The sequence below is a fragment of the Syzygium oleosum genome, unplaced genomic scaffold (genome assembly GCF_021117445.2).
Source record: "Syzygium oleosum isolate NSW1041296 unplaced genomic scaffold, Sole_v2.1 Sole_v2.22, whole genome shotgun sequence".
Lineage (NCBI taxonomy): Eukaryota > Viridiplantae > Streptophyta > Magnoliopsida > Myrtales > Myrtaceae > Syzygium > Syzygium oleosum.
Window position 1 is genome coordinate 5,552,928 of NW_026607506.1, and position 21,915 is coordinate 5,574,842.

At 39.8% G+C, this 21,915-nt stretch overlaps 2 protein-coding genes across 3 annotated transcripts; both read right to left on the reverse strand.

Moving 5' to 3' along the window:
• Positions 1-171: 171 nt before the first annotated feature.
• Positions 172-4,557, reverse strand: LOC115669888 (probable amino acid permease 7). Its single transcript, XM_056321194.1, has 9 exons — positions 3,648-4,557; positions 3,346-3,497; positions 2,374-2,482; positions 2,045-2,278; positions 1,859-1,952; positions 1,548-1,762; positions 1,148-1,281; positions 822-1,049; positions 172-703 (listed from the first exon to the last, which is right to left on the reverse strand). Exons 3-9 carry the CDS (start codon positions 2,441-2,443, stop codon positions 296-298), a joined length of 1,383 nt encoding a protein of 460 aa, XP_056177169.1. The 5' UTR covers positions 2,444-2,482; positions 3,346-3,497; positions 3,648-4,557; the 3' UTR covers positions 172-295.
• Positions 4,558-5,873: 1,316 nt separating this feature from the next.
• Positions 5,874-9,930, reverse strand: LOC115669879 (probable amino acid permease 7). 2 transcript variants are annotated; one of them, XM_030591030.2, is made up of 7 exons: positions 9,698-9,930; positions 8,737-8,973; positions 8,167-8,260; positions 7,430-7,644; positions 7,163-7,296; positions 6,836-7,063; positions 5,874-6,462 (listed from the first exon to the last, which is right to left on the reverse strand). In XM_030591030.2, exons 1-7 carry the CDS (start codon positions 9,780-9,782, stop codon positions 6,049-6,051), a joined length of 1,407 nt encoding a protein of 468 aa, XP_030446890.1. In that variant the 5' UTR covers positions 9,783-9,930; the 3' UTR covers positions 5,874-6,048. The 2 variants fall into 2 exon arrangements, with proteins under 2 accessions (XP_030446890.1, XP_056177161.1); XM_056321186.1 differs by lacking the exon at positions 8,737-8,973.
• Between the last annotated feature and the right edge of the window lie 11,985 nt (positions 9,931-21,915).

The following is a 21,915-nucleotide window of genomic DNA, read 5'->3' on the forward strand; positions in this document are numbered from 1 at the left end:
CTTTTGTCAGCAAAGGAAAAGGGTCTTGGGTGCTTTCGGAAGAGCAGCTCTCCAAGGGCCGAGACAATCTTCTGAACACTGGCGACGAAACAAAAGTTTTGCTGGGAAATCGGACTTAACGCAGTCGGCACACTTAGCAGCGTAATGTGCAGGAAAATATGAAAATGATGGAACTCGAAACTATCTTGCGAACCGGCAGAAAAGGTGAATGAACGTTCGTCAAAATGAATCCACCAACAACCAATAGAAGATGAGCAAAAATGTAGTTCTTCACGGGACGGAGGTAACATCATATCTACTTATGCCCTAACTTTGCGCTAACTAGATTTTCAACAGACCCGATTAATCCCACGACTGTCACCAGAAAACAGATGGAGCTGAATATCCTGAGGACGATCCATTTCCGTGTCCAAGGCCCGATGTTCTTCTGCTGGAAGTACATTTCCACCGGAAAGTATATTGCCAGGGGCCAGAAGTTCAACGCCCCCAGCACTCCCAGGACCGAGTTGAAGTAAGGGAAGACGAGGGCGATCCCGACCGTCGATATCACGTACGCCGAACGGAAGCACAGCCTGAAGAGATTCAACTGAAAAGCCGGCAACAACGGGATCTCTATTCTGTAAAACCTGTTCACAAAGTCACTGGCCAGGAACCTGTTCCTGAACCATTTCTCCAACGTCGCAAAGACTGGCTGGCTGTATAGCTGCAAAAATCATTCTCATCGAAAGAAAAGTAAGCAATACCCAAATAACATATACGAGGACTTTGGCGGTTTTTGATTTTTCGGAAAGCCGTTTGAGGTTGCGAGTCCAGTACAATACCTGGTAGCCTCCCAAGAGGTGGAGGATAACGCAAGCGTTGGCGAAATTGATGAGGGCATGCGGGTGGAACGACTCGAAACCCGTCAAGAGACTGCCCGGCGTGACGTCGCCAAAGGCCGCGTATCCGAAACAACCGCAGCATAGGTAGAAGAAGGTGGTGATTACAATCGCTATCACCGAGGCCTTCTTCATCGTCTTGTTCTCTGCTGGGGGAGACTTCAGAGTGTCCTTTTCATTCAGCAAGGCAAAATTAGGTATATTCCCTCAGCCTGTTATAGCACTTTAATGGTGAAAATGGCACAATTGAGAAAAGTGATGACGGGTACCTGTATCTCCAGAAGAACAAGCGAGTACGGGTATGCGAAAGCAATGTCGCCCATTGCTTGAAACGCAAGCCACGTCTTCTTGGCAGGATCGGCAGCTGGGACTCCGCCGGTGCTTCCTAGGATTTTCCCATTTTCTGAAGCCACGCGACACAAGTTAGAAACGCAAAACAGCTCATGATCTAACAGTTCCTCCTTTAATATGCTTATTCTCTAGATAGAACAAAACTACAAGAGTACGGACATTTAACAGCTTTTCTTTTGTATTGGATTAGAAACAAGAATCCTCAAAACAGACTGAGCGCAAAGGAAGTGAGGAACAAATGTAAGATTGCTTTGCGAGTAGAGAGGTTAAACTCCGCCGCATCTGAGGAATTATCAAAGTGAATTTCCGGGACAGTACCTACTACTTTCGCGACGCCTAGCCCAAATCCTATGAAAGAGTAGCAGAAGGACATCATCGCAGCAAGAACCGAGAGCCAGACTATGCTATGAAAGTCACGTATCTGCGACATCATGATTTGAGTAACTCCAAATATCAGCATATAAACCTCCTGTCCGTACTCGCACGATCCCTCTTGCTCATCTTTGTGATGACATGCTGACTTATGAATCGACCTACAGATTACGACCGGACAGCATAATTTTGCAAGTCAAAATAGACTGAAAACACATTTAATTGCATCGAACCGATGATCTCGGATAGATGTTTACCTCAGACTGGTAGCTGTAGTTATCACATAAGCTATACCCGTGCCGTACATGCTCAGATACTGAAGGAAACCACAAAACCACATCTGTGTTGTACCTGAAGTGTGAAAGCCACATGTGGACAATTTAGAATGCGCACGAGGGAATTACCATGATCTTCTCAGGATAAGGAAAGTTTCATTGTAGTACCTAGATTAACTCTAACAGCATCCCCGTAAGAGTAATTGCGTGTGCCGGTAACGGGGTCCAGGGACCTGTAACAGTCGGACAGCAGGGAAGTGGAAACATAGGTGACAGCCGCTAAACAAAGCAAATAAACTGGCCCTGCTATCCATCCCAGTTGCGCGATACTCCACGCTAAGGACAGCACTCCTGATCCGATGACGGCAGTGAGGATATGAGCGATGCAGCTACTTATGGTCCCTGCATTTGAGTATTTCGGTATAAGGAAGTTGAAACTGAGGAATCACAAAGGTTCACTCAGTTTGGCGAAATCATTATTCCTTGAAATATCTCACCTGTCCTCTTCGGGTGCCCGTCATCATCGCACAAGCCCTCAGGAAGTATGGAACTTTCTTTGGCAGCCATTGTTCATCCAAATCGACGATAAAATTGATACTTGATCATCTGCATGCAATTGATGAGTTTAACTACCGTGTCGCGTATGTATATCATATGCACCTGAGGCCTATGTATCAAAAGACACGAGACAAGACACTCGATGCTCCTTCACATGCAGCGAAATTCTATGTGATCACTTCCAACATGATAAGATTATAAGCTTTCAAAGAGTTAGCTCGGGTCCTATGCTCAAAATGGTCTTTGAGAGGTATGAATTTTCCAGATCCCTCCGTTGTTTCCCCACTGAAATAAACTATCATGCCTGAGTAGGATTCGAGATTTGATATTTTTGGATATTTATGAAAAAAATATGATAGGATCACTATAATCCTACCCCTTCTTGATGATTCTATTTCCTTACAAATTTAGCAGATTTCTTAGCCTGGAAATCCGTATGTTTTGATGGCTTGGTTCATACAGAAAGAATTTGCTTAGAAGATAGAGACCTTTTCAAGTAATTTGAGATTTCACTCTTGCCAAAAGAATGGTCATTCATTATCACCTAATGAGTAATCATTGCACTTTCCATACACTTTTCAGAATCTGTGGGAGTTACAGATCCCTGACCAACACAAACTAAGAACTCGCAACCAAACTGTGACAATTCTTGCTGAGAAACTAGAGCACCACGTGGGTATGAGACACGACATGACACGACACGACACAAGTAATTCGAAACTGGTAGAAATCGACACATTTTCGCTCTTGCCTGAAAAGAAGGACAACGCTGCAATAGCATTGAAACGTCACGGTAGTGACTCGGCTACGAGTCTTGAAAAGCGTGTTAAACAACCTGCCCTACGCGACTCGGAAAGGTTTTTCATCAGTCACCCCTCGTCGCCGATGTAAAGAACGAACCCGGATCGTACCTTACTGATCTTGCTGATCAAAGAGCCTGAAGAAGGTTGGACTGCTGGAAACATAAATCTGCCAACCACTAGGAAAGCACCTGAATAAGGCCTCATAAATCCCCAGAGCCCACAAATTCCAGTATTTGCCTCCTCAAGAACAATTGCAGGATCTGCAACAAATTGAATCCAAAACTCAACCGAATTCCAATGCTTTTCCCTCGTCAGGAAAAATTGCTTTGAACGCAAGAAATCGCAGTGCAAGCAAACCCAAGTGTCAGATCCCACGGATCTTCATAATCTCATAAGAAAGAGGCTTTCACCTGTTGAAACGTTCTTGAATCTTCTCGTTCTTTGCGCTTCTGGAAGCAAATAAACTCTTCAGTGAAATTTGACAGGGAAAGAGAGACGTCGGGGAGGTTATTGAAGCCAAGTAACTGTTAGGCCATGGCAACCAAATCAAACGCACATATTTATGGGCAGTTAATTGTTTGTTTGACAAATTTCATATGGATTACGCCCAATCTTACAGACGAGATAGGGACTTTCACGATCTTTTTCGTGAACAAAGAATCCTGAAACATCGGTTCCTCAAGGCTTGAAAATAAAAGATCATAAATTTGATACGCAGCCTTCTTTTTTTTCTCCAAGCACAAGATTCGGATCATTCTCTCGAAGAAACACATGTCAGTCACTTCAGTGCCACGATCGAAAAAAAAGGATCACATTAGTGTCATCGCCGATTTGGGTTGCCGGAAAATCCAACGTTGCAATAATTTAATGCTTTACCGACCGATGTGGCTCACTGACAAGGTGAGCCAGCATGAATTATCCTTAAAGGACAGCGGCTATGTGTATTATTTGCCCCAATTAGCAAATTGGGGTTATATACTGTCTCTGCTTCAAATCCTAATGTCAATTTGTTCTTCAATTGAGAAATTAGATTAAAATTAGGAGCTGAAATTTGTAATGGAGAGCAAGCGCCGAACCAACATGGCCAAATTAAGCATGTTCCCATAATGAATTGGACAAACAAGAGTTGCAAAGGAGAGAGGGAGCAACATAGCTATCCGAAGGAGTCGATTGTTGCAACTGGGTTTCTCTGGACGAAGATGAAAACACAGACGAAGAAGATGAAGATAGGAAATCAAGGAGAAAAGAAGATAAATTTGTGAGTTAATTGGTTAACTTCTTCAAACCCTAACCCTACGACCGAATCCTCCGTTTCTCTCTCTTTTTCTTCGGTGGTTGGGCTATGATTCCTCAATCTTCTGATTCTCTCTAGTCAAGCTTCCAAGAGATGACTCAAGAATGAGGATTTCATTTTCAAGAAAGGTTTAAACGACCTCGTTTTGGCCCTTTTTTGACACGTCAGTCGAAGATTGTCCATGTTGGACTTGAATGTCTTTTATAAAAAGCCATGTCGGAGTCAAAATGTAATTCAAAAAGTTGTGTAAGATGAATCGCCGGAATAAATACTTAAGAGATCGATTTTTTACCGATATGACATTGAAGTGATCACTCGAAAGGTTTTGACACTAAAATGAGCGACGTATGAAAAATATAGTACTTCTAGTGTCCATTTCCGCATATCATAAATTTGATGTGGCCTTCTTTTTTTTCTCCGAGCACAAGATTCGGGTCATTCTCTAGAGCAAGCCCATGTCAGTTGCAGAAACTCAAGGATCTACATCAGAAAACGGCCATGCACGCGGCTAAAGCTGTTGTCCATGTAAATTACAACGTTGTTATTGTCTATATGTAGCTAGCTCATGCTGCATTTTCTGAAAAAATATTAAATTAAATTTCAGTTGACGTGGCAGAAACTCAGGATGCGTTCATTTCGCCTAAAATGAGTAATTCAGAAAATATTTTCCGAAAAATGATTACTTAAATTGTTTAGAAAAATTAGTCAACGTAAAATGTTTTTATCATCGATTACAATTTATACCTAACTATTTTCGTGGGTAATGAAAATTTTTTCCATTCATTTATTTTTGTAAGCAATATAAGCGATTATTTATCGGAAAATATTTTTCAAATCACTCATTTTTCACGAAACGAACGTACCCTTAGATTGCATAGTTTGGACCTTGGTGCGAGCAGATTTTTATTTTCTATATTCGAATTATCATCACTTGGATATGGGATTTTTCTTTCGGAACATATAGAAACAGATGAAGTGATGTTGGAAAAAATCAGAGCATTGTTCCCTTACCATGGCCCATTTCTTGCTGAAATCTAATCTATGTCACGTAAATGATTTCTTCTAGGCAGATACCCTCTTAATTTCTAGTTAAAATTTAGTCACCGTCCGATGCATCCGACACCGGAAAAAAAAAAGAAGAAATCTCAACTTGGAAAATTATCAAACCTATTTGAATCCCAGGAAGTACATTAAACCCTTTTAAGATCATGATTATCTTTAAATATTTCTTTTCCATTTTAGCAAATATTATGATAAGAATAACTTCAATTATTATCTCTAAATAGAACAAGATAAAAAGAACTCAGGAGCAGCCAAACATTGTTTTCTTCTCACTCCCACTTTTAATAAAAGAATAATATACAATGAGCAACTTCCAAAACTTTATCACATGACATAACCCAAAAGTATAATTAAAAATAGAGGAAAGATTAAAAAAGATTATAAGAGAAATCTCTCACCAATAAAGAAGTGCCTCTTTTAACTATGTTCTACTTGTCCATCATATGCAACCGCATTTACGTTATTTTCTCTGCTAACCTTGCACCAACCAGTTCTTCAAGCGACCCAATGAATCCCACAACTGTGACCAACAGACAAAGACAGCTATATGCCCTATAGCAAATCCATTCCCTTGACCATGCCCTAATCTTCTTTTGCTTCAAGTACATTTCCACAGGGAAATATACTGCCAGAGGCCAAAAGTTCAATGCCCCCAGCACTCCCAGCACCGAATTGAAGTAAGGGAAGGACATTGCGAGCGCGGTTGTAGATACTACATATGTTGTCCGGAACACCACTCGGAAAGGGTTCAATTGGAATGCGCGGCACAAGGGAATCTTGAATGAGATGGAATTGTTCAGAAATCCACTGTCAGGGAATCTATATGTGAACCATCTCTCTGCTGTCGCGAACACGGGCTGACTATAGATCTGATGAACGAAAAAGAAGCTCCATGAAAGCAATGTTATCATATGTGGTCGACCGTCTTGTGACCTTTATTTGTGAGAAAAATCCGTGGCGTGGTAGAGAGCTGAAGCAACAAAAAGCAACTACAGCTTGCAATTATCTAATTAAGACAACCAGTATTTTGCTATAGGAAAGTGCGGAAGCTATCATTTACAACATGAATATATTCATAGAAAAGGCAGTGTGTCAACTCAGACATGCACGAAAATATTTGTGTCCTTGAGCTAGTGAAAAGTTTTTCGGCACAGGACTAATGTAAATGCAATAGCACGATACTTACAGGTTAACAAAAGCATTAGGGAGATAAAAGAGTAATTGTACATCTTTCTATAGTACCTGATACGCTCCCACCAAATGAAGCACAATGCAAGCATTAGCGAGGTCGACAAGCCAGTATGGCTCGTAGAATCCAAATCCTGTAAGTAGATTGCCTGGTGTACTATCACCGAATGCTGCGTATCCAAAGCATCCACAGCAGAGGTAAAAGAAGGTGGTGATGACAATTGCTTTCAAAGAGGCCGCCTTCATCGTCTGGTTTTCTGGGGGAGGAGACTTCAAGGTGTCCTGCATTTGACCGACCAAATTTCAAATGTCTATACTGGTCGCCGGAGCTGGTAAAACACCACTCAAAAGCCAATCCTGTAAAGTTTCGATAGAGTCTACCTGTATCTCAAGAACAATTAAGGTATAAGGATAGGCAAAAGCAACGTCAGCAAGTGCTTCAAAGGCTAACCATAACTTATTGAGATTACTAGAAGCTGGAACTCCCGTGATAGATCCCTTAATGGTTCCATTTTCTGCAGCAACGAAAGCAAGTCAATCCGAACTTTTCACACATTCTAGCAACAAGCTAAAAGCTTGAAGCCTTTCTAGTTGAGGACACGTTTCCTTTTTTCTGATAATCTCATTTGGGTTCTCTCATGATTATACCTAGTACTTTTAGAAAGCCGAGTCCGGACCCGATAAAAGCGTAGGAGAAGGACATGGCAGCCGCGATAATTGAGAGCCATCCGATACTATGGAAATCTGGAATCTGTGACAATAGTATCTCAACTACACCAAATAGGAGCATATAGAAACTATCCTCATACTGGCATGGAGCATTGTACCCTCCTTGATGATAACAATTCGATCTTAGGATTGCCCTACATCAATAAAAGATCCTCCTCAACCTAGAATCAACCAGTTTCCAGAGTCATATTAAATAGGTTACAGAAGACATGTTAATGCAGGAATATGCAACTAATGGTGCTCTTTAACAATTGTCTGGGAGTCAGGTATGCATGAGGCCCATTAAAGACATTACATCATCTGTTATATGTCATCCCGGTGAAACTTTACTCTTCTAACAAGTCTACAAAGGTGAAGGAAAGGCTACTACAAATTAACAACAGAGAGTTCTAGTTCTACCCTAACTCATCAGAGGACCATTTTAGTGTTTGACATAAGCTAGCCTACAAAAGTATCAAAGAAATTCCGTGAAGAATGGTATTCTTCTGTTTCTGTTTCCTCCTTTTTACCCCCTAGAAAATCATGAAATTTTAAACAGAGCTTAGTCATTGAGTCTGAATTTAGAGTTTCAAAGATAAATGCTAGCACATATCAGAAAAGGAAAGACAGGAGAAGCATTGAAAAGGGTTTGGAGATTCATAGTATGAGCAGTTCACCTCACACTGGCTGCAGCTGTTATGGTATAAGCAATCCCGGTCCCATATAAGCCTTCATGTGCGAATACTCCGCAAATGTGTTGCTGCTTCTCTCCTGAAATATTACCGCCTCTGTCATAGTCGTCTCTCGCTAAAGCAATGCGATGTTTCTTTTCGGATCATAGTCAAGCATCAAAGTGTGAAAGTTCGAGACAGCTTACCATTTTTTTCTCCTTAACCCTGCCTATTTTTTCATATGAATTATGAATATCTTGCATGATTCATCATGTGCAAAACAGAGCCTGAAACTCCATCCCTAGGTTACAATCGTCGTTATGCAAAGAGGCAAGAGCCTCAGACCTTTTGTTGATGCTGCTAATTTATAAGAGAAACATACTCCATGCATAGATTGTTCTTAAGAGCAGCCCATCATAGACATATTCTATGTCCTCTAGGCTACATAGCATACAGCTAGAATTGTCTGCCTATGTACGATGACTTACAGATTCTGTTACTATTCACAATAGGGCAATGATTCACTGTTGCATCTTGTTAACCTATCAATGATTCACTTGGGGAAATTGCTAGTACCAAAGTAGAACTTGACAGCTTCCATGAAAGATCGGTTTCTGGTGGTTCCATATTCTGGATCAGGGTACCGGTAGCAGTCGCAAAGAACAAAGGTAGAGATAACAGCAATTCCTGCGAAGCATATCATGCACACAGGACCGAGAATCCACCCTAGTTGAGCTACACTCCATGCAAGAGAAAGCACTCCAGCTCCAATCACTCCCGCTATAATATGCGCCACTGCGGTCAATTGTGTCCCTTCATATGGAAATAACTTTTAGGCATTTAAGTAGTGACATCATAAAGCACAATTGCAGGCAATTTCCTTTTTAGTAAAACCCCTCCGTTTGATTTCGTTGCAAGTTCTCTACAACCGCTAAAAAGTACTTGAAAACTCAACCAGTAAGCACCAAGCAGAATATTTATTTGTACCATTTGAATGAGTATTTGGCTAGCATGAGCTCCTAGTTCCAGATATTCAGGACAGTACTACGAGAACCATGATCGATGAAAGTCAGATATGTACATATATAAATTGCAACTGCGTGGCAATTAAACATGCAATATATTAAGTTTGGGGTCAACCCTCGAAAGGCCTGTTGTCCATCAGACTAAAGTCTATAAGTTCCAAATCTGAAGTTTACCAACAGCAAGAGAAGTTGTTCTGGCTCTGAGAAAAAAAAAAATTTCACCCTTTGATCAACCACAGAACAAGGATCATAACAGGAAACAGGCTCCAGAAACTTTTGCTTCTTCATTTTACTCTAATCACAAGAAATCCAGAGTCTGAACAGACAAAGAACCTGCTTCCTCTCGATGCATGAAAGCAATTAAAAAAAGACAAGACATGAAACAGGACATGATTGTGGTGCAGGACAATCCCCCAAGTCTTCTCGAGACAAGTTTCAAGAAAAGCTTTCAGATTTTCCAAGAAAGTCTCAACTAATGAGGAGGTGATGATGGGGTGGTGTTTGATTTTTACCAGTTCTTTTGGGAGGCTCTTGTGATGCCCCAGCTGAAGAAATGCTTTTGAGCATTGGTGACTGTTGATCATCTTCTTCACCCATCTCTCTCTCTCTCTCTCCAACTAAAAATACGAAAAAGGAAAGAAAAAAGCACTGATTTTGCGTTACAATCTATACAAAAGATAGTTAAAACGGAGAAGTAAAGCCCTCTCTTTCTTTCTTGCTTTCTTCTAACATCAGACAAGTGGACCTGACTCACAATTCACCTGCACATTCTTCACAATTCAGTCATGAGTGCTTTGTGCTCCCACCAGAGATACTGCTGCTGTATAGGGACATAAACAATAAAATAAAAAAAGAACTTTTTTTTATAAAAACACTTGTAAGTTTTGTTTTTTCTTTTAATCGAGGTACTTGTAAGTTTTCTTTTTGGTCACAAGTACGTGTAAGTATGAATCTTGCATTTTAGCAACCTTACATGCAAGATAAATCCCAAAATTGAAATGCAAGTGTATCATGATAACTTTTTCTCTCTCTCTCTCTCTCTTTTTTTTTTGCAATGGTAGAAATTTGGGAGAGAAGAGCCACGGACGGAAAGAGGAGCATAAATAATAGATATCGGCTAAATTTCCATCTAAGATTAATAAATTTATATTATGAATGATCTTTTAATAAGACATCCAAAAATAGATAATAATAGATACGTAAAGAATTCGCTTTATATCGCTTTTGTCTGAAAATTGTGGATGTTTGCGTCAATTTATCGTTAAAACGTGCTTATTGTCCTTGTTAGCGAGATGAGGATATGCATTGAGGGTTTTGTGTTTTAATCTTTTGAATAAAGTCATTCTAATATGTAAGACATCTTATTGGTTTAGATTGATAATTTAAATAACCGGCGTTGCTAATAACCCACTTTTCATGAAAAAAATCAAGCCTTTTTGCATTATAAGTTTGGAAATACATGGATGACTTTATAGATATTATGGTTAATATAAGATCAACCGATGCACTTTTGACAAGATACAATTACTTTAGAATTTGCTTGGTCAATTTGACGCTAAAAAAATTAGTAATGCATGAGCACGAAAGGAAACTTAAATTAAGAATATTTTTCATGAGTACAGTTAATGTGAAATATGCTAATTCTATATCAAGATCAAGTTGTATTCTCATGTAATGTATTATAAATCTATTTTGTCCTCACAAAAGAACTTCGTAGCATGGGGCAGACATTTTTACGAGTTTCCACACTTAATTATGACCGCATGTCATAATGTTAAATTATGAAATTCACTTTGTTTGACCTTTTATCCTCGTGCGATACATAATTTTTTTGTGTTGGGTCAAATGTCAAATCTCTTGATGTGCTGGAGGTTTTCCTAATAACAATCTAACCAAGAGTAGCACCTCGAAAACTACGACAGGGAAATCTCTTTTTGATTGTATCAATGTAGTACGAGCAACTTACAAAAGTCCTCATTACATCTCCAAAAAGAATAAAAAGGGGATAAAATAAGAAAGAAAAATAGGAAGAAACGAGGCTGGAGGACTACAAGGCTGAAGTGTAGTTTCTCGGCTGAGTTCGTCAATTACGAGTTCTCCAACTGACCCAGCGAATCCCACTATGGTGATCAACAGACGAAAACAGCTCAATGAACTATAGAAAATCCACTCCCTCGACCATGCCCTGATGTTCTTTTGCTTGGAAGTACATCTCCACGGGGAAGTATATTCCCACGGGCCAAGAGTTGAGCGCCCCCAGCACTCCCAGGACCGAGTTGAAGTAAGGGAAGAGCATCGCGAGCATGGTGGTGGATGCCACATACGCCGTCCTGAAGACCGGCCTGCAGAGGTTCAGCTGGAACGCCGGCAACAGGGGGAGCTTGCAGGAGCAGTAATGGTTCACGAACCTGCTGCTGGGGAATTTGTACGCGAACCATCTCTCTGCCGTCGCGAAGGCGGGCTGGCTGAAGATCTGATCAAGAAAAGTGCTGCGGAAATGACGGTTTATTATACATGCAAGAACGTGATGCTAATAGGTGAATTGGACATGAACATTAGTTACCCATAGGGGTGTGCACACGAACTAGGAACAGCCTGGAATCGGACTGGACCGGTCCAAAACCGGTGGTTCCTAGGTCCAGTTGTAGCTGTAGAACCGTCAACTCGCCTATTCGGACTGGACTAATAATATTTTGTATTCTCATTTTTTGTATTTTGTCATCAAGAGCATACCATTTTGCATCAAACTCGGTTGTGATGATGTCAAATATGGGAATTGAGATGAGCACAAGACAATGATTGACTGAGGATCAATCAAAATTCGAGCGATGCACGAACTTGGACAAACAGTAGGTGGCTGGAGATTTGATTGCATTCGATTATCTACAAAAGTTGGAAAAAGTGCAACAAATATGGTCGAAAGAAAATAATCGTGAATGGGCTGGTGAGTTATTTGAATGGAGAGAATTTCAACGGATGGATTTGGGAACAACTTTGATAGGAAAGATTGATGGCAAGCGTTAATCGGTCAACACTTAAAAAAGGAAAGAAAGAATTTTTCTTTCCAACTTGCAAGGACAAAATTGCAATTGATTCAGCAATGGAAGGGGGATTTGGATGGACAAAAACCAAGATGAAAAGATCGTATTGAATAGTACGGCTTGGGTGATCTTCTCATCCTCAATCCCGGTTCCAATTCCTCTTCGAACCATCGGGAGAGGGAAGGCAATGAAAGCCGGTATTGTTGGACTTGCGTCGTCGAGATTAGGAACGTCGGAAAGAACTGGGCTGATGCCGCCAAAGCCACAATAACGCTGGGAAACTGCAAAGTGTTAGTCAATGATACTAACAAGGCTAATAATACTGATGGAGGTTCATTGCTGCAGGAAATGTCATGGTGGAGCATTATAAGTTGTTGGGTTTGCTGTAGGTGACTCGGCCAGGTAGGGACGTTGTGGCCGGGTATCGTTTGAAACTCGGTGGGATCGGTTCCATGAAGTCAACGGACGATTTTCAGTTTCAATTTTTGGGAACCGGTCCTTAGTGGGCGGCTCTCGATTCTAGGGTGGAACCGCACACTCGGACCATGTTCACCCCTGATTACCCTATCCATTCTTCTAATGTACCTGATATCTTCCCACCAGATGAAGCACAATGCAAGCATTGGCAAGGTCGACGAGCCAGTACGGCTCGTAGAGCTGCTTTATGTGACTTCTCTAGGAAACATCACATAAAGATCTGTCAACATTGGCGAAGGCAGCTTTTGAACTGTTGAAATGGAAGATTTTCTGGAAGCCCTATCTGCTGAAAGTGGTACATGTAATTCTGTCTTCGGTCAATGATCCTAACTGGAGGACAAGATCTGCTACTTTAACGTATCTTCGCACGTTCTTGTACAGGTATTGCATTTTATGAAAGGCTCTTATGCATTGGTGGCAGTTGAATTAATTATTCTAATGAGTCATCTATGTTTTAGTAAATTACATTTTGTGCAGGCTGTGTTCATTTTTTGTGTGTTTGTGTGGACGTATTGTCTTGTTATTCTGTTGTCTTATCTTTCTGTGATGCCTTAGGTGGTTATGTAATGCAATCGATGACGTGCAGGACACTGTTTTCTTAAACCAATGTTTGTACTCAGGAGTTGTTTTCATGCCAGGCACACTTTCAGGGTGCGTATGGTAACATTTCTGTTGTCGTGAACAATTTCTTTTCAGTATTAACTTTTTCTATTTCTATTTCTTGGACGAATTTCTAAGTAGAAGAATACGTTTGGTAACTACACAAGATTTCTATTCTCGGAATAGAAAAAGAATGGGAAAGCGTTTGGTATGACCCTAAATTTTTTTTTGTGACTCGGAATTTTTTTTTAGTTTTTAAATAATTTTCCAAGATTTTTCTAATTTGTTGAATTTTTTGAATTTCTTCTTTTCTTTTTTTCCTCCCTCTTCTTCCTCCTTTTGCAAGTTGCCGGGCCTTGGCAGTGGCCGACGACCGGCCAGAGACAAGGGTCGGCGAGGCTCGACCTCCCCCAGAAACCTAGGGGTCGGCTTCGCTCAACCATGGCGAGGCCGACTTCTTTCAGCCATGATGAGGTTGACCTTGTCGACAATCGCCGAGGCCCTTGGATCGGCTAAAGGAGGAAGAAGAAGGAAGAAAAAAAAGAAAAGAAAAAAAAAAGAAAATCACATTGTTTCAGAAATTGTTTTCAAGAACAAAACAGTAGAATTTTTTTACTTTTTATTTTTGTTCCAAATTTATTCCTTGGCCACTTTTCTATTCCGAATAATAGAAAAATTAACTGACGTACACAAACTGATTTTTTTTTTCTATTCCAGAAAACAAAAGAATAGAAAAATAGAGAAATAAAAATGTTATCAAGGTATCAAAGTGATGTTCTTGATGTTTTAAGTTTTGCTAGTGTTAGAAGTATGAAGGGTAAAATAGTCTTTAGGATCTTTAGGACTTTTTTATTTCTGATTACTAATGTATATATCAAACTTTTAATACAATTTATTTTTTCCTCTCACATGGTATTAGAGCGTTGTTCTAAATTATCAAAGCAAGGTTTTTAACCCTAGTCGATGGAGCAATCACTTGTCGTCGTTGAGCACTCGACGAAATAGCTTGTCACCGCAACGACTTGACTCTGCTAACCACTCTCTCTCTCTCTCTCTCTCTCTCTCTCTCTCTCTCTCGTGTCCTCTAGGGCGCCTCCCTCGCGCGAGTTGTGCCTCCTTCTCGCCATTGCTGTGATTGGAGATCCCACCAAGATTGGAGGTCCTCTTGCAGCTCGGTGACTGCCTTGCTCCTACAACCGTGAAGTGATGTGATAAACTTGTCTCAACCACATACTGAATGTTTCCATGCCCTCAGAAATCTGTCTAATCTGTCGGCCAGGTCTGGATTTCTTGTTTTTTCAGCTTTAGCTTGTGGGTGTTCGACCAATCTAGTTATGGTCTCTCGATTGGTGGTGTTTGTGGGTCGTGGAGACTTTTTATGTGGTGATATATTTTTGATTGTGTTGGATTATTGAACTATCAAAATTGAAATTGCCCTAAGGATAATATTGTGAGAATTTTCTTAATATTATTAGAGAATGGGTGATTATGAGGAGAGTAATGATGTGATGATTGAGGTGATTTTCTCTTTGTCTAATCAAATTACCGATAAGAAGTTTGAGGGTAATGCTAACTTTTATCAATGGCAAAAAATTGCGAAGCTTACTTTGATAGGTAGGAATCAGTATAGATACTTAATTGAGCCTAAACCTAGAGATGATGCAACTTGAGATATTATTGATGCACGTATCCTTGGTCAGATGCTAAACTCTATGAAGAGTAATATAGTTGATCTAGTAAACTCATATTGACACAGTCAAAGAGCTGTAGGAATATTTGGATGTATTATATCCTGACCAAAATAACTTGTCACAAATTTATGAGCCATCACAGGAGTTTTACTGATTTGAAAGAAAGGGACGTTGTATTATGTAGTACTTTGCTGATTTTTAAAAGAATGTATGAGGAGTTGAATGTTGTTCATCCTATTTCAGCAAATGTTCAGCAAATGCAACTTAACAATTGGCTGTAATGGGATTCCTAGGAGGTCTTGGTCCTGAATATGAAACTGTTAGGTCTCAGATTTTTGGAAGATAAACTATTGCATCACTCATAGATACGTTTGCTTGATTTCTTCGGGTATCTCATGAATCTTTTAATGATACCACATCTGTGGTAGATAATTCAGCTTTTCTATCCCAATCTCAAATTGGTAGTGGTAGTAGGAGTGATGGAGGAAATTGTGGAAGATATAGTGGACGTGGTGGCCGAGGCCAATATCATATTTATGGACAATCCCACATGTTTATTGATAGCTCAGGGGCCACACTGACTTGCCATTACTGTGGCAATCCCGGTCATGTTCAGAAATTTTGCTACAAGTTACATGGGGGGATAAAGACACTAGGAGTGCCATAATTTTTGTACGGCACTCACTTGAGTGCTGCAAATTTGAAAAATTGATCATTTGAGTGCCATTGGCGATTTACTTCGCCGAAAAATCAGACGTGGACACCAGTCATTCTACGTGGCTTCGCTAGAGTTGACGTGGACAATTTTTTAATATTTTTTTTTTGTAAATTTTTTTTCAATGTTGGCGAGGGTCATCGGCGACCCTCGCTGGCTATGAAGGCCTTGCCCTTGGCCGCGAAGGCCCTAGGCGAGGCCACGATGGCGGTGGGCAAGGCCGTGAAGGCCGTCGCCAAATGTGGGCGGCCGCAGGCGAGGCGGCCTCGCTAGATCTGGTGAGAGCATTCGCCGCCTCACCCGTGACTGACGAGGCCGCAATGGCCTCGCCAAGGGCTTTAGCAGTCGCGGGCGAGGCAGCTCGCTAGATCTAGTGAGAGCCTTCGCCGCCTTGCTCGCGGCTGGCGAGGCCGCGATGGCCTCGCCTTGGGCTTTCGCGGCCGCGGGCGAGGTAGCCACGCCAGATTTGGTGAGAGCCTTCGCCGCCTCGCTCGCGGCCAGAGAGGTCGCGATGGCCTTGCCAATTGCCTTTGCGGCCATACCGGTCGATGGCGAGGCAGCCCTCGCCCAGTTTGGCCAAGGGCAAGGCCTCCGGCGAGGGTCACCGGCGACCCTCGCCAACCTTGAAAAAAAAAAGTAAAAATAAGAAAGAAAAAGAAAAAGAAAAAAATTCAATAAAATAAAATAAAATAACATTAAAAAAAATCCACGTCAGATGGAAAATTAATTAAAAAATCCACGTAGGATGATTTGTTGGAAATGGCACTCAAATGATCCATTTTACTTTAATGTGGCACTGAAATGAGCGAAAAGAAAGTTATGTCACTCAAGTGAGCACCGTGTGAAAGTTATGGCACTCCTAATGTCCTTATCCCTTACATGGGGGACCAGGGTAGGAACAATAGTTTGTAAATACTGCATTTGGTACTGACTCTTCTCCATAGTCTTCTCAAGGAAAGGTAATGGCTATGTTTGATAAGGAATTTGCTCGGTACAACCAATTTCAGATTTCGTAGCCCGTTTCTTACACTGCTACTTTGGTGTAGACAGGTAATGCTAATGCATGCCTTTCAGCTACTTCTTGTCCTTGGATCATTGATTCAGGGGTTTCTGATCACATGTCTAGTCTTTCAAGTATATTTTCCTCTCTTACTCCATCTTTATCCATAGTTACCATAACCAATGAATCATCTACACATGTTAAGGGGATTGACACAATTCATCCAACTCCTTTATTGCCAATGTCTTCAGTGCTTTATCTTCCACAATTTCCATTTAACCTCATATCTATTAGTAAATTAACCAAAAAATTTAAGTGTTTAATAACATTCTACCTTGATTCTTGTATTTTCCAGGATCTAGCTACGAAGAGGACGATTGGTAGAGGATGTGAGGCAGAGGGCTGTATGTGCTTGAAGATGCTCCTTCCATTGCATGTCCTAGTGTTGCATCTGTCACGCCGCGCTTTTTTTTTTTTCGGAACTTTCGGGATTTGCGTGCTAATGAGGTATTTCCGTGCAAGGGTCTCTCCCAGACCATACCTCACGTGACAATTGATGGTAATTTCATATTTGATCTATGTTTTTGATTTTGGAGTCGCCACTAGTCATTATTGGTAGGTTGACTAGAAACCTAATCGGGGTATGGAACAAATACCACGATTCTACGAACCAGAGATTTTAAGTATGGGGACTTGGTTACGCTAATGATCCCGAATCGAGATTCCTAACGCCCTTTCGGTACCTAAGAACGATACGATGTTTAACGTGTCATGCAAGTTTCCGAGACTTACCCACTAATTCTATCCATTCTAATTGCGGAGAAAAATCAATCAAGAATTAAATGCGCAATCAATGTCAATCAAATCAATCAATCCTAAATTGTCTCTAAAAATGAAAATTAATCAAAACATCCAAACCCTAATGAAGTCCTAGAGGCTTGTTCATTTCATGATTTGTGTCTTTTTAGGGTTTTAGGGTTTTTTAGGGGTTATAACCCCTGAATTTGAGATTTTCTAAAAATGCCACTTGGGCACTTTCAAAAATTCAAATTTCACTTTCTAAGGTTGGCCACGGTGTTTTTAAACTATTCTGTGAATTTTTGAAATTTTGATTTTTGATTTTTTTTCGGAAATTGAATTTCTGAGAATTTCATTAACCAAGAATTGATTTTTATGATTTTCTGAAAATTTTTATGAATTTTCGAATTTTTTTTTAATTTTTCTGAATTTTTTACATTTTTTATTTGTATTTTCTGAATTTTCTGAATTTTTATGAATTTTTTGAAAATTTTTGAATTTTTATGAAAATTTTTATTTTTATGTGAATTTCCTATTTTTCTGAAATTTTCTATGTTTTCCAAAAATTTTCTGAATTTTTTATTTATTTTTAATTTTTTATATATATATTTTTAGATTTTTTTATTTGCTTATTATTATTATTTTTTCGCCGAAGTGGTGAACCGGACCGACCGGTTCAACCGGTTCGGCTGAGCCAAACCGGACGTCGCCGGTGCCGGCCGGAGCTCCAACGGGCACGGCATCGAAACGACGCCGTTTAATGCCTTTTTCAATGAGGCATTTGGTCGAACACCTAATGTGCATAATTCAAGTTCTAAGTTCTCGAGGCCGCTGGTTTGAGCTCGTCGCCGACGAGTTTCCGGCGACCTTTTTTCTTGATTTTTGATCTTGTGTCTTCCTTGTATTACCGACTATTAATCCTAGTCTATGGCCTCACCGTCGGACCTTCGCCGGTCGGCGAAAAACCGATTAGAAAAATCTAACCTAACACTGACCTAAACTAACATTTCCAGGTTTCAAATCACTATCCTATTCGCCCTAGCCATCTACATCGATCAAAATAACTTTCAGAGCATCAAACAAGGTAAGAACGGACTAACTTGAGCAGCCTAGGGCCACAGAGAGCACTTTGGTGAAGTTTCCCGAGCTCCGACGAAGTCCAACAATGGCGGCCGACTCGGTTTTATGCCATTTAATGACCCAAAATGTAATCAAACAACGAGAAATATATTCAGAAACATGTTTCAATCATCAATGAACTTAGAATCATGAAGAAAATGGCACAATCAAACATAACGAAACTGAAACATGAAATCTGGATTTTATGAAACTATGAGCATGAGCAAACTTTACCTTCTTCGTCGAAGTCAGATTGGAATTCCCGAGCCAAACCACAACCGTAGGGTGATTCCTGGACGATTATTCTATCAGCCAATGGTCACCACCTCGCCCGGAAAGTCCAGTATGCGCCAGCCGAGACCTATCTTTAGGCTTTGACAAGCAACTTAATTTATGGATTCTCAGATATGGAAGATCACTCTCCGAACTGATTTGCCGGCGTTTCCTCACCGGAGGAAACGTCGAACGCTCAGTTCAGGGATCCTTTACATGCCTCTCACGCCTTTCTTCTCTCTTTCGTGTGCATTCTCTCTCTCCTCTCTCTTTGGAATTCTCTCGAGCATGTTCTGTGCATAATGATCAGTTTTTCTCCTTTTTCTTGATCGATTTTTCCCGCCCAAATTCGGTTAGAACCATCTTCCGATCAGTTGGATCGAATCTCTGGCACCAGCTGGAGATTCTCTAGCTGGCTATCTCAATTTTCATGTATTCAATTGCCCAAAATAAGTTGGCAAAGGCACGGGTTTGAACTGTTTTTCTGGGTTTAGTGCACGTTTTGGGCGAGTCAGGTAAGGAAGAAGGGTATCCGGGTCGGGTCGGGTTGACCCGGTCGACTCGGCAGACCCGGGTTGGTCTAAATTTGCAAATTAAGTTCAACTTTGACCTAATTTTCAAAATTAAACACCAAAATTGAATTCCTTACCACATTTTGAACCTAAATATGTAATTTTCCCCAATTTTTTATAAAATCATGTCCAGGATTTTCGAACTTTTTATATTCGGGTTATTAGGGTTTTATTCAATTTGATGTCTTAATGACCTGATAAGATAAAATTGGTGTCAAAATTGAATTACCCACATCAGATTAACCCTAGAAATGATAGTCTCATGGTTCGACAATTTTGAATTGGACACAATTCCCAATTTGGGCTCAAAATTCTGAATTTTCAATTGAATTTTGGGGATTTTTTATTTCAATGACAAATTATGCAATTGGACCGACCATTATGTAATTCAAGGTTCCAGAATCATTTATTGTGAAGACACTATGACTTAAAAATGACTAGAAAATATTTAATTGCATTTTTGGTTCAATTTGGGTTTGATTTTGCCCAATTTTGGAAAAAAAAATAGATACTTGATTGAGATTTTTCAAAATTGATGATGCATTAATGAAATTGGATTTAAAATAAGACTAATGACTATTTTTATGGAATTTTCTGATTCCATTTGCTATTTTTCTTGATTTTTTCACTCATTTTGACTAAAAGAAATTAAAGAAAAATGAAGAAAAATGATAAAAAAATATTTTTGGTTTAGAAATAGGTTTTTAGGCTTGGCCAAGGTTCCTAATCCTAATTTTAAGATTTTTGAAAATATGAAAAAAATGAGCTAAAAATCAGATGTCAACAGCTTCCCTACATCAGATCCATTGTCGTCTTGGTCATCCTTCCTCTATACTGTCTTCATAAGTTAGATTCTAGTTTTTAGTCCCTTTCTAATTTAGAGTGTGAGTCATGTCAACTTGGCAAATTACATCAGACTAGTTACTCGCCTCGAGTCATTAAACGAGCGGCGTCTCCTTTTTTGTTAGTTCATTAATATATTTTGGGTTTGTCTCATGTGGTTTCCAATTTGGATTTTAGATATTTTGTTACTTTTGTTGATGATTATTCCAGAGTCACTTGGTTATATCTAATGAAAAATCGTTTGGAATTGTTTTCTATATTTCGTGCATTTAAATCTGAAATTCATACTCAGTTTGGTGTGCATGGTAAAGTGTTGCATTTTGATAACGCTAAGGAGTACTTTTCTGCACCTTTTTCTTATTATATGACTCAACATGGTATGATCCATGAATCTTCGTTCTTGATATATCACAACATAATGGTGTTGCTAAAAGGAAGAATAGACATTTATTAGAAGTTACTAGATCCATGCTGTTTGAGATGAAGGTCTCCAAAACTTTTTGGTCTGATGCTGTCGTGATTGCATGCTATTAGATAGCATGCCTTATTCTGTTTTGCGAGGTGATATTCCATTTTCTACTTTGTTTCCAAATAAGTCACTGTTTGTCTTATCATTTCGTATTTTTTGTTGAGTCTGTTTTATTCGTGATCATCGACCCAAAGTGTCAAAACTTGATCCTAGGGCCATCTAGTGTGTGTTTCTGCGTTATTCTCGTGTTCAAAAGGGATATCACCGTTATGCTCCATTATTGAGAAAATATTTTATAATTGCCAATGTTTCATTTTTTTAAGGGAAAACTTCAAATAAGAGTATGAAGTGTCTTCATTTTCTTAAATAAGCGCCTAAAGTGGATCTTGTTTCAATTAAGGGCATGAAGTGCTTTCATTTTTTCAAATAAGAGCGTGAAGTGAACCTTATTTCAATTAAGAGTTCGAAGTGGCCACGTCAGTTTCAAAAAAGGGCATGTCATCACCGATTGGTCAATGGAATTTTCTCCTTTATTTTTTTTATTTTCTTTCTTTTTTTTTTCATAAAAAAGAAAAAAAAAGGCGAAAATTATAAAAAAACCAGTCCTCTTGCCTGTGGCTGCCACCTATTGTTGGTGGGGCGTCGGCGATGGCCGGTGACCCTCGCCGGAACTCGGGAGAGGGCCAAGCGCTCGTCATCCATGATGGGGCGTCGGCCATGGACGAGAGGGTTGACCCTAGCCCTGCCGCCTGTTTTTTTTTCTGTGTTTTCTTTTTTTATTTAATTTTAGCCTATTGTTAGGGAAAGAAAAAAATATAGAAAATAAAAAAATAAATGACGAAAATACCCTTGATCAGTTGATGAAGTCAAGTCCTTTTTTGAGACTGACATAACCGCTTCAAATTTTTAATTGAGACAAAGTCTATCTCAGACTCTTATTTGAAAAAATTAAGCACTAAGCCCTCAATTGAAATGAGATCCACTTGAGAAAATGAGGATTCTTCAAGCCCTGATTTGGATTTTTCCCGAAGAATAATGTACTATGAGCAACTTCCAAAACTTTATCACATGACATCACCGAAAAGGATAAAAAAAGAGGAAAGATTAAATAAAAGATTATAAAAGAAATCTC